Source organism: Nothoprocta perdicaria, unplaced genomic scaffold (assembly GCF_003342845.1).
Source record: "Nothoprocta perdicaria isolate Ctin4 unplaced genomic scaffold, notPer1 scaffold_45, whole genome shotgun sequence".
Taxonomy (NCBI): domain Eukaryota; kingdom Metazoa; phylum Chordata; class Aves; order Tinamiformes; family Tinamidae; genus Nothoprocta; species Nothoprocta perdicaria.
This window is the reverse complement of record NW_020455699.1, coordinates 2885393-2898449: the sequence shown is the minus strand read 5'-3', so window position 1 is coordinate 2898449 and position 13057 is coordinate 2885393. Positions and strand designations below refer to the sequence as shown.

Sequence of the window (13057 nt, the reverse complement as noted above, 5' to 3'; positions counted from 1 at the left end):
AACCTTTGGTAGTCTTCTGCTGGTACTGAATAACTTTATACTAGTTCTTTATATACAGCACATTAAACTTTTTTTTTTAATGTACTGTTAAATAAAGATGGTTGGGTAGTCAGAAGTTCAGCTTAATTGAAAATCATGATGCAGACTTCAGATGCCTAAGGCAATCAAACATCAACGGCTGCTCGATCTGTATGTCTTGTCTACTGAACAAGCAAAGCATTTAAACATTACCTTAGAGAACAAAAATGCACACATTGTCCACATATCTTGTTCACTTTTAAAATTATACTCTATTAAAATAGTTTCATTTATGTAGATCAGCACAGTTTATAACATCACATTTATTCAACACATAGTTATCTTCTATGAATACAGAAGTAGAACATAACACCACAATACATTTTTACAAAGTGCACAACAAAAATTTCACAGAAGTATGCACTTTTTTGAGCTGTTACAATCAGTGGGTATAGAGTAGACTAGCAGGCACCTCTGTTAACCTTTTAAAAATAAACAGAAAATCTGACAACAAAAGGCTCCTATTGTATCAATAGCCTTTGACAGCTGTAACTAAAGAGAACACATGGGCACTGAGGAGTATAACCAAACGATTTTTGCTAAGGCAAGAACAAATATGTCAACTTTTAATTTTATATTTCTGCCAGAATTTGTGTGAAAGAATGTGTGCATGTGCGCTTACAGCTCTCCTTCATCCTTAAAGCAATACAATTCTCTTGCACATCTTCTTTAAACTTTGGAAAGGAGCCCTGACTCAGGAGCACTTGCCTTAATGAGATTTTGGATTTCTTTGAATTTTGGATGTTCTTTATCAGCTACCAGCTGCAGCAATATAGCCTCACTAGTAGTAACTATAATTCCAGTACGAGCAAGACGCTGAAAGAGAAAACAGTGGGGAGAAAAAAAAGTGAGATTCTTTTTAAGTGTGAATGAGCACACACCAAAGTGTGTGTGTTGGGGGGAGGCGGTGTCAGTTTTAAAAATAAGATCTATTAGTGAAACTATCACCCATTCCACTGCAACATTTACCAATGTAATTTGTAAAACCAGGATGGAAATCGACTGTTCTATTCTGTAGGTAAGAAGGGGAAAGAAGGAAGAAATCTCAGGCAGTGTGCAAGGAAGTACCTTTATAGATGAAAGAATTAGCTTCCTAGTTAAAATAGGTTCCCTCGCCTAACCAGATTTAAACACACAACCTTGTAGAAGACCCAACCCCCTCTCTATTACCATCCTTTTTCCCTGAGGAAAGCTTTCTTCACCCTCTTGCAGGAGATCTAAAAGGTCTGGGAAAAAAGCCAAGTACAGGATAAAAGTATTAAGCATTAAATATAATTGTAACTGACTTTTTTCTCACAGCTTGTTCTATACTAGCATTTTGATCTTGGTAGTTATATAGTAGATTGACATCAACAATCTCAGAAGAGGGAAAGAAGAATTCTTCTACAGACTTTGTATCATAATATTCCAACAGCTGCTTTTAATCAACACCTCATTTCAGTCTAAGTAGGTCCAAAGTCAATTCTTTAACTTAAAAACTACAGAATATGCTCATCACAGAGTATAAAAATATGTTTTTCAGCACCACAAAAAGTAAATATATCACAAACAAATGATTTTATCTACATTTCATGAAGATCACAGAATGATACTGTTAAAAAGGAGTACTGTTAAYAACAGTAATCTGATGCAATTTGCACAAACATTGGACACAACTGGATGTTAAATATGGAGTTTTGAACACTTGCCCAAATCAAATCCGAGAGCTTGCATATACAATTTAAAAGAATAGCAACAATCATAAGCTAAATTAGGCCTAAGAAAATAATGTCTTTAGCCTAACATTCAAGACAAGGAAGGAGCTCATCAGATTTTGTTAAAAAGGAACATTGACTTTTTCCTTGCACAGTCCTTAGTGTTTTAGTCACTTCCTCCAGTTAGCTAAAGACACAGTACTTGAAGGAAAGTATGGAGAACTGAATGCAAAAGTGGGAATAGCATTCTCAAAAGCTCCTCCCTGAGGAAGAAACTAAGCTAAAAATAAATACATAAATTATCACTGCAAGTGCCTTGAAAGGTCACTGTGACCAGGAGAGGATCCCCATTAATTTAAGAAAGACAAATATTACACTAATCTTGAAAACGGTAAGAAGGATCCTGAGACCTACAGCACAGTGAGCATTATCTCAATCTACCAGGTATGCAGCAAGCTGCCGAAAGCCACTACCAAGCACATAAATGATAAGAATGTGCCTAAAAACTGTCAGTATAGCTATACATGTAGTCTAAACCAGAATTTTCCAATACTCTGATGTTTTGCCCATTTTCTTAAAAAGAGTAATCACCATGGTCAAACAGGATCACTAATTGCCTTTGTATCTGTCCTTTTTCTCTGGGCCTCCTATTCCCTACTGTATCTAGCTCTTGCCTCCTCCAGGCAGTTATTTAGAAGCAAATGTAATTAATTAGTACTTCAAGTTCTAAACCAATCTTGATGCTTGCAGACACAGTATGGGTGATAATCAGACATACAAACACACACTAAGCAAGCTAAACATTCAAGTTTTGTTCTTTTSTATATATTCTGTCTAATTCTACATTGCATTGACTTGGAAAGTTCATGCACTCAATCATTCTTGTACTCTATATACATCATAATACATTATGAAACACACTACATTAACCTTCCATTTAGTCACAGATTTTATCAATTGCTACAGACTCATGACTCTCCTTTAGCCTCTGTCCTATTCACTAGAACCAAAAGAAATTAAAGCTTTTCTGATTCTATGAAAGCAGTATAAAATAGTGTAGTTATCAGTTATTATTGGTTTTAATTTCCAAACTGCAAAATATAATACAAATGCCAATTTCTGAATTACAACAATGATGCCTGTAGGCAACTTAGAATCTACTACCATAAAATCACTTGCATAAATTTGCTACCACAAAGTTACATATGCTTTTAATTTATGTTATATTTATCTCCACTTTTTCTAACATTTAGACTAAACTCATGGGAATAATTTATAAAATTATTCTGGCAATTAAGCTTTAATTTGCACTAATACAGAAGAGAGAGCAGAACACACATTCAAGATGGAGCTTTGAACACTTGCAATATCACATTATATTTCAAGAAGTTTAGAGAGTAGAATGAATGTGTTTAGAATAAAACCTAGACTGCAATCCAAAACAGGTTCTACATAATAAGTTCCTATTTAAGGAGGAAAAAACARTAAGCTACCTCTAAGCTACTAGCTAGTCACAACATTCACCTCTTCAAGTCTACATCTGTCCACTTGTCACTGACCTTACAACATGTTTTTTAAGTTTATAACAGACATGAAAATTAATATATAGATTCAAAGCATAGAGAAACTCTTAAGAAACATTACCTCAAGAGCAAACATTCTGTCCATCATGCTTCTCGATGAAGTGGCATCAGCTACAATATGAACCTCCAAACCTCTGCCTATCAATTCCAGGGCTGTTTGCTGGATGCAGACATGAGTCTGCAAGAAAAAAGGGAAGAGCATGMTGACAAGAGCTGCAATCTATAGTTATAAGAAGTACAACCCCAAATTAGAGTAGGGGCTTTAATTGACTAGGGTTAAAACATTTTTCCATCCATGAMATCATTTACTAATCATTTACTAACTTCAGCTTAAGTTTTAAATGCCAAGCAAGTTTGAGACAGCATGTAGTTCCTAAATACGTAACTTCACATTTTATGAGTGATTTTAGAGGCTAGTACAATAAATAATAATTTAACTTATAGAAGATATCTGAGCAATATAAATTTATTACAGAAATCAACAGTGTTATTGTTAGCTAATATATAATATCATAACACAGTAAGAGAATGGCAAGGCACATACTTCTACTCCAAACAAGACAACACTGCGGACGCCAGGAATCTCTGCTAACGCTGCTTCTACTTCTGGCAATACCATTGAAAATTTTGTTTTTGGTAGTACAAGCTTAGCTCCTGTTAAATCAATTTCCTGTACGGTGCTGCCAAGACCCTTGGGATACTGTTCAGTTACAATAACTGGAATTCCTAAGAGTCGTGCACCTTGAAGCTGTAAGAGAGGAAAAAAAATGGAAAAAAAAAAGCTTAGAGGAAAGACAGCATTATTCAAAAGCAAACAGCTTGTAACTGGTTGTGGTATAAAATGATAATTTACGTATGTGATAAAAATTGCTACCACAAAAAAGGAATAAACATACCAGTCGTTGACCTACACTGATGATATCACCAAAATACTTGATGGCAGGTCTGAATCTTTCTTGCATATCACAACAGAAAAACACAGTGCTTGAGGGTGTCAGGTTGCCCAGAGTAGTCATCTGAAAAACAAAATAAAGGCAATAAAGACATTTTCATAAAAGCAGAAGAACATGAGAGTATGCAAAGCCTCTGTCAGGTAATTATTTCTTYCATTTTATTTTAAGTCAGAAACAGATGCAGACAGGTTTTTCCAGACAGCTTCTACAAAAGCACTGCCTTGATACTGTCCAGCGTATTACAGTCAACACAATGTTACTAGGGAGAAGACATAAATGGAATTTTCAGGTTTCAGAAAAGGGACAGGTAACACTGTATCTTTATTTTTAAAAATATTGTGTGTTTTGGTATCTTTAATCATTGTATTCATTGTATCAAAGTATCTTTAAAAAGAAATCTTGAAGTACAAAACAAAAGCAAAAAACCCACACTGACAACTCAATTATATTCCTCAAACTCATTTTAAATTTATCATTCTTAATGACACAAAATCAGATTAGTCGAAGTCTTAACGCATGTATAAAGTAAAAGTGTGTGGTTTTTTTTCTRAAGTATCTTATATAGAACTACTTTCCTTAGTTTTATCCAATATTCAGCTTTTTTGCTCTMTGAGAATCTTCTAGCTCCAGACTGATGAAAATCCAAAGGCTAAAACAAAAGAGGGAGAAGTCTGCTGGTACTGCAATCACAAACTGAACTGAACACATATTAATGATAAGTATTATCTTGCAGTTTCCCTTGTACAGGCWACAGAATGTAGGAGTGGCGTTAAGAAAAAGAAAAGTGAGCTTAAGATTGTATTTTGTCACATTTGCTTTGTATTTATATGAAATTATTTGTATTAGCAGTAGAAACAGAAGGCTTGAGAACACGACTACAGAAAAGGAAAGTAGCTACATATTATTCCTTTAATGACCGGGGAGCTCAAGAGAAACTACATTCATGGAGGAGCTCTTCAGAGTGATAAATCAGATTGATTAAACTGCTCTTGGCAACTATCCATTAATCGTACGCATCTCATTTTGTGGAAATAGAGGTTGAAATGTCTTAAACTAAAACCAAATTACTTTACCAGTAAAGTAGCATACCCCGAAAGAACAGGGAATTGGGATTCTTTAAATTCTTTTCTTAAGTCTTTCATTAATTCATCATACGCCTCTAAGTAAGCCATTTTTAATCTCAATTTCAAATGCAGTAAGAGCCATACTAAGCCACAYTGAATGGACTGTTCCAAGCTGTAGAGAAAATTACATACATCTGTAAAGGATTCTCTAGAAGTGATGCCTTTTTTAATGGGTGTATTATAAAAATAAGTGGTAAATTTCTGCATCTCAGATGTCATCACGAGCAAAATTCTAAATATCCACAACCACAGTTCAAGGCCTYATTTATGAAACTGCAATACTATTATCAGAAGCAGTTCTGAAGGTAAATTCAGTAATGATTACAAAGCAGATGTTCTGGTAATGGATCTAATGGGGTCAGAGGAGGATCAGGATAGCAGGAAAATCTTCACTAGGAGGGTAGAGCAGAGGCTTTAGCAGCACTGAAACAGGGTACCCAGAGCAGTGGTATCTCAATCCTTGGAAGTTTTCAAGATTCAGCTAGAGAATGCAAGAACTGGTTTGATTCAGTGTTGGTTGGCTTTGAAGGCAGATGACCTCAAGATAATGCTTCCATCTTTCCGTAATTCTGCACGCTGTAATAAATGAGGTCTGGGACTAAGAATATTTTGAAAATAAATATTGAATTAGTGCCTCATTCTTTAAAAAACACAAAAGTCAACTGGTGGAACTATAATATAATTAAATATCACAGTGAGTATCTAGCCTAATTATTTTCACTCTGGCACTTAATAGTATCAGAATATTCAATTAGGACACTTAACTTTCCTACTTATCACAGCAAAAAAATCAAATAAACATTATCTGCAAGTATCTCCTGCTCAGGAAATGTATCATTTCTGTCTTGACACTTATATCACAAGCAAATAACCATTATTTGCCTCTAAAAATCAATCCATTGCTTGATCTTTTYTTCCCCGTCTCAACCACTGATCACCATAGGACTGTCAAATGAGTGACATGGACTCAGAGTCAAGCTACTACSTTAGTATACACTTTTTCATCCAGTACAACACACAACACCAACATTCTTAGTAGAGAAAGAAGTATACTATAAGCAGATTATAMAGGTATGTAAGTAAACTATAAAGATTTTCAAGAGACTGCTCTAGTCCTCCCCATGCTTATATGGGAGGATACATTAAAATCAAGCGTTCTTAACAGACATCTGGTTTGTTCCATTAAAAAAAAAAGTGATACATAATTTACATAGCACCTATATAATCCACCCTACAGTTCTGCTATCTTTACATCCTTTTTTTTCTTACCCATAGCTCCTTTGCTGCAAATCAAGAACACTATTTCCAGTTCTATTCACTGTGTTCACAGTAGATTTGAAGAACAGCATTACTTTCCTCTTCCATGGTTACAACCATGCACAACCCTCTTCCACACGTTTTCAAAATCATAGCAGGTCTCCCTTTTTTTTTTCTCCTTTGTTCKAAAGCAGACCTAGCACTTTTAGTACTTTTAATCTTTCTTCTTACACCTCCAATCATTTCCATTACTCTTAGAGTCCTTTTCAATTTGCAATCAGAAGTGGGTCTCSCAGTCCTAGCACCCCAGGAACACTTCTCTGCCCGTATTTTGTACTAGTAAAGCTCCAGAGAACAACGATCCATCCACAGATCTTGTTCTGTTTACACAGTCCACTTCCTCAGCTCTCATTTGTGCAGTTGCTTGCTTCTACCTAGCGCAGATCAGTACTGTTTCCATTTTGAACTGCATCTTACGTCAACTCATTCCTTCAACTTGTCAAGAAAATCCTAAATTTTAATCTCTAAATGCTTGCAGCTCCTCCCCACTTAGCATCTTCTGCAAAAACAGCACTTGTCCTAAATTTCAATAATCACTTGTATGACTAAATACTTACAAATATCAGACTCAAAATAGACCTTACAGAAACCAAATTAACATTCTTCCATCTTGACAGTGAAACACTAAAGACAATTCTAATTCTGATTAGCATTCTAACCAGTGAGCATCCTTGTTACAGACTGCCACCTCATCTATAATCCCATTTGCTTACAACAAATATCATAGGAAGTAAGAGCAAAAGTCTTACATCTGCTTTCTTCTATTATCAGACTGTTTTAATATGATCTTAATTTACATGCCTCAGGTTAATATCCAGGCAATAAGATTGGGCTGACAGATTTACTATAGAAATTTCTTACACAGTCTAAAGAAATATATCCTTATATTTATTTTTATACTTACTTCTTATTAATTTGAACTCCATAATTAAAGTCATGCAGCACAGTGCTAGAGAAAGAAAAAAAAAACTAAAGGAAATAGACAGCAAGATCAAAATAAACACTTGCTGGTGTTATGCCATTACTTGGAACAGCATGTTTGGAAAAACAAAGAATGCAACAAAAAGTTGTTTAAAGTTAAGTATCATAACTGGTGGATAGTGGATTCCATAAATATATTAATAGAAATTATCAGCTACATATAAAGAAAAGCTTCCGTTTCTCTAAGTGTGTCATGGAAATCAGTTATTTGTTTTCCCTCAACACATTTTCCCTTAAAAGCAATATTTGATGTTCCACATTTCACTGACATACAAAGCTAAGACTTAACTCACCTTCACCTCACAAGTCACTATGTCAGATTAAAACACCACTGCCCCAACAACAGACTGGCAAAACCTGCACCAGTCCAGAGGAAAACACAGCAGTAAACTCRGTGTGGAGGCAAACCACAACTCCTGGCTGACATGCAAGCATGTGCTCAACTGTCTTTAAGAACAAAAGTCAGGCTGGGCAAGCAAGGATTATGAGCCAAAGCAGTCCCTTGCTAACTGCCAATATCCATCCCGAATATAACATTTACTCAGCTACAGTGCTATTAAACAAGTTAAATGAAAATAGCAGTAACAATATAAATCYCCAAATTATAAGTACTTCATCTATTGTTTTATGATCTCTCCATCCTTGTTATTTATTAGGCCTTTCTTGCTTCCAATTGGATGCCTCCCACACCAAACCAGGAATAGGTATGTTAGATAATTTGGCGCAGTTCTTCACCAGGTAAAGAAGTCATCTCTATGACCTTGTTTGGTCCAGGACGTAGCTGTCACAAGCAACACACACCTTTAAATCTTACTCCGGAAGAGATCTAGGTGGGAAAGGACATGTGTTTTTTTCAGGTCTACTTGACTTCTGCTGATTATTATTAATTATACAAAATGCAACTACGCTGAAGCATCACAATTACAGAATTAATTTGAAAGAAAATAGTAATATATGCTGTTTTGGCCTAACTTTCCCTATTTAAACTTGAGAGAACCATTACACATTCAAAATACAGTTCCCCCCTTACCATTCATGATGATGACAACTGAGGCTGAGAAATAGTCTAATATGATACCACTAGTCACCTTACTAATCTCTTGCCAAGGTTATCCACTAAAATGGAAGAATGGAAAATCCTGAAGCCTTGACATTTCAAAGATATAATAAAAAGACAACAATGAAAAGAAGCTGAGTATCCTATTTCTGTTCCTTTGTGTCTAGAAGGACAATTACAAAATTTGATTTTGCTTTGCTTTACACCTTTCAAACAATGAAAACCTGAAGCAACTGCATTTATAATGAACATATTTATATGGAATATATTTTTATGGAATTTATAATTCTGTTTAATATAATTCACAGACAAATAGGTTACAAGCGTTTCAACTTATGAAAATACTTATGTGAAGTCAAAATGCAGATTTACAGTTAAATCGGCATCTAAAAGTACAGATTTAGGATTAAAATACATCATGCATGTATTAAAGTAATATTAGATTTCAAAAAAATTGAAGTCATCAAAGTCAAAAATTATCAAAATACTGCAGATCAAACATAGGGTAGTATGTAATCTGGCTTTGAAGGAATATATCTTCCCATTTTTTCCAGTCCTGTCCTTTTCCTCCTTTGCTCTACTCCCAGGTTTTCAGGCTCTGCTTTTAGTGCAGCAACAATATATCAGAATTTACAACTGCCTTAAAAAAAAAAAAAAAAAAGCAATGCAACTCACCCATGTAAAGCACTAGACTGGTAAACTTCAATCTGTGCTTTGGCTCTTCATGGTCTTTGGGAAATATCCTTACATTCCTGACTTAGTGTTGCTTGTATTTCAGAAGCATTGGAATACAGTAATACTAGGTATGTGCTAAAAAAAAAAATATTCTTTATACAAGGAGTTTTATTTAACTTATCTTTCAGCAATAACTAAGTATAATACTCCAGGCCGCTTTTCCAAGCAAGTAGTATGCGCACTGGACAAAAGCTGCTTTTCAGAGAACCCGACATAAAAGTTTCTTAAGTAATTATTTCAGTAACTTCAGTTTTAGGCCAATTTTTTGCCAAAGCATCTTAATATCATGAATCTGTAAGTGTAGGCTATAACTATTACTAAAGAGAGGTCACCTTGAAGCTATGAAAATCACAGTGAAATATCTTCTTCCTGCCTGCCACATATCTGAATGTTGCTAGAACTCTGCTACTAACAACCGTAACAAGTGGGCTTGTCTTTTCTTCTGGTATCTCCAAAGAGGCTTTTTTTCTTAAAATTCTGTTCTCTAAAGGCTACAACAATCACAGCAAAACATAGTATTTCTAGCAGTATTACTTAACAACGTTTAAAGTTAACAGTGTTTAGATTTTAAGGAGGTTAAAGCAGTCCTTCTCTAACAGTATAAATATTATTCTATCAAAAGTTTTAATATATGTAAACTTCATGAAAAGTAAACTGACCCCTTCTGATACCACCCAGTCCCTCAATAAGCAAATATCCACCTCACCAACTACAGCATGACAAAGAAAACTTGCCTCTTTGTAGGAAGTACATGGTCAAAAAAATTTAATATCAGTAACCAAACAGAGCATCAGGGCTTACTGTAACTTAATCACTCTGTGTAACACTGGATAGCAATATAACATAATCTCTAAAACCTTGTTATTATATTTTATGCTATTCTAACTAAACAACTGTACATATTTGGGTACAGCACAAATGCTCAAATATGACTAAAGTAAAAACACCTAGTACAAACGTTCCTATACAGATAGAGCTTTAAAGTGAACTGTGTGAAGTGGGTTTCATAGGAGAACATATGGTGATTTCTAAGTGAGATTACAATCTCCCTGAACTGTAGAGCAGGAATTGAAATATTCCAGTCAAACATCATTTGGTGATGATATTTCTTGAGCTATTGCAACAAAATGTATACCTTTCCACACATTAGTCTACACTGAAAAGTAATCTAAATGGCAGAATGTTCTAGTTCATAAACACTGTCCTATGGGTTAAGAAATCATTCATAATTAAATACATATACATATTTTATCAAAACCCACAGGAAAAAAATCTGTATGGAAATAAGATGCAGCATAAGTATTTAAAGAAATGTATTTTATAACTGAATTTTATAACTGAATGGTCCAAATCAAACAGCATCAGTGCCTTTCACAAGGCATTCAAAATGGTATTTCTACTGAATACACCACAGGGCTGACAAACGTGTGTGATGCACAACTGCAGAAAAAAGAGAGTCCAAGAAACAAAAAGCGTACAACAGAGGCAATGCATGAACTAAGACAGAAGAAGAAAATATCATCTCCAGTAAACCTCATATATTCTGTATATTCTGAAGGTCCTTAGAAAATGCAGCTGTGATCTGTGCTCTTACATTAGAGCAAGTATTTTCAAATTAAGAGATCTCTGAGCACCTGCTGATGGCTCAAGGAAGGCTGATTGACATCATTATGTCCTCTCCTCCTCATTCTCAGCTGCTGAAGTACATCAAAAAGGCAACTAAAATAACACACAACTACTACCGTTTTCGTATCAACAGCTGCCATTGTCACAGGATTTAACAGCATCACTGAAAGCAGCTAATGAATTAGAGAGATCATATTTTAGGCTGTTGATCCTGAATTCCTGCATTCAGTTAAGGATGCACTAGTGTGTTTACACTCAACAGTGAAATACCATTCAGCATCCCAATACTGACCTTAACACCGAGATGGACATCTTGCTATGAATGCTTGGGTTGCACTTAGTTTCAGGACAGAGATCAATCTGCAAAAGGCTACACAGAAAAATGATCTGGATATAGAAATAAATAAAATTCTAACCTACATCACCGACAGCGCATCAAATTATGTAGGATCTATGCACAGAATACTTAAATTAAGTATCACACCATTGAAAACAGCCCTTTTTCCCAGTTTCTCTGGCTGGACTCCCACCCATTCTGTTTGCAACATACAAAAGGAGAAAAGCTTTAAGCTAAAAATGATGACAAARTAAGTAAAAAATGACAAAATAAGTTACTACGTGAGTTTTATGTTTTTAACCAGTCTTTACCTATATATGGTTAGTCAGAAGGAGAAAAAATACTTCAAAAGTGTCTCTGATGTACAGTGCACGTGAAAAAGAAAATATCTTGACAGCTTATGAGTTCAAGACACCCTGACTGGGGAGAGCACACAAATCGGGAAAGAAAAAAAGGTCCCTTCTAGAAACAGAGAAAGACAGCAATACTTCAGGATTTGACATTTTTTTTCTAGTAATAATCTGGACTTGACCGAGCAAAACTTCTGACTTACAAATTAAAAACAAAATTTTCTTAATTAAAATGCTAACTTTGTGTTAAAAAAAAAAAAAAAAAAAAAAAAAAAGGTTTTGAAAGTTGGAATAAGGAGAAAGACTGCAATTCTGGTCCGAGTGCAGGTACCACAGTATGACTGGATCAAACTCCAGCATGCACAGAGGTATCTCAGTATGAAACACACGTACTGTATCTGTCTGGTAGTCTGGTTTCCTGGTTGACGGCTACAAAACTAGCGCCTTGTGAATCTGTCTGTCACGGAGAGCCCTTTTGGGGCAAGGTGGGAATACAGGCTCCTCGGGAGCCACAACCTGCGGGAGAAGGGAAGGGCTCTGGCGGGGCCCTCTGGAAGCGCCACGCCGGAGTTGGCAGCGCTCAACTCCACCTAGGAACGTGCTCCCTGCTTTAAACCGGCTAACAACAGCAGCCTAACAGTAAGTCCTGCTTAAAGGAGCAGCACTAACCACCGCAGCCGCGGCCGTTACTTCCACTTTCGCCGGGTACAACGGCCGCTCGCTCGCCCCGCGGCGCTCAGGGGGCGGCCGCGCGTCCCGCTCTGCCCCGCAGGCTCCGTCCCGGCGGCCGCTCCGTCCCGGCGGCCGCGGCTGCGCTCTCGCCTGCCGCCGGGCCGGGGCGGCTCGCGGCACCCAGGCGCCCCCGGCGGGGCTCGGCGGGCGGGCGGCGGGCGGCGGCACCTGTGGCAGCGCGGCCGCGGCGCTCACCTGGATCTGCAGCGGCACCAGGCGCACCTTGCAGCGCTCGCTGACCAGGAAGCCCTTGGGCAGGTCTATGTACTGGCTCCACTCCTCGGCGAAGAGCTGCACCACGAACTTGCGGTGCATGTCGATCTGGTCCCCGTAGAGGCTGAGGAACTTCTGGATGAGCAGCTCGTAGCCCGAGCCGTGCGGCACGCTCGAGGGCCGCGCGAACACGGAGAAGCAGAAGAGCACGGGCACGGAGCCGCCGCCCGCCGCCGCCGGGCAGCCCCCGCCGCCGCCCGGAGCCGGAGCCGCCGCC

At 37.2% G+C, this 13057-nt stretch overlaps 1 protein-coding gene across 1 annotated transcript in view; it reads right to left on the bottom strand.

The window, feature by feature from the left end:
* Nucleotides 1-361: 361 nt before the first annotated feature.
* The window catches only part of ISOC1 (isochorismatase domain containing 1), a 19488-nt gene continuing 6792 nt past the window's right edge, over nt 362-13057 (bottom strand). Inside the window, exons 3-7 of the mRNA XM_026046585.1 lie at nt 12763-13056; nt 4252-4371; nt 3900-4103; nt 3417-3533; nt 362-894 (exon numbers count right to left, since the gene is read on the bottom strand). Of these exons, the coding sequence (XP_025902370.1) occupies nt 748-894; nt 3417-3533; nt 3900-4103; nt 4252-4371; nt 12763-13056 (882 nt within the window). The 3' untranslated portion in view covers nt 362-747. The remainder of the gene's footprint in view (nt 895-3416; nt 3534-3899; nt 4104-4251; nt 4372-12762; nt 13057) is intronic.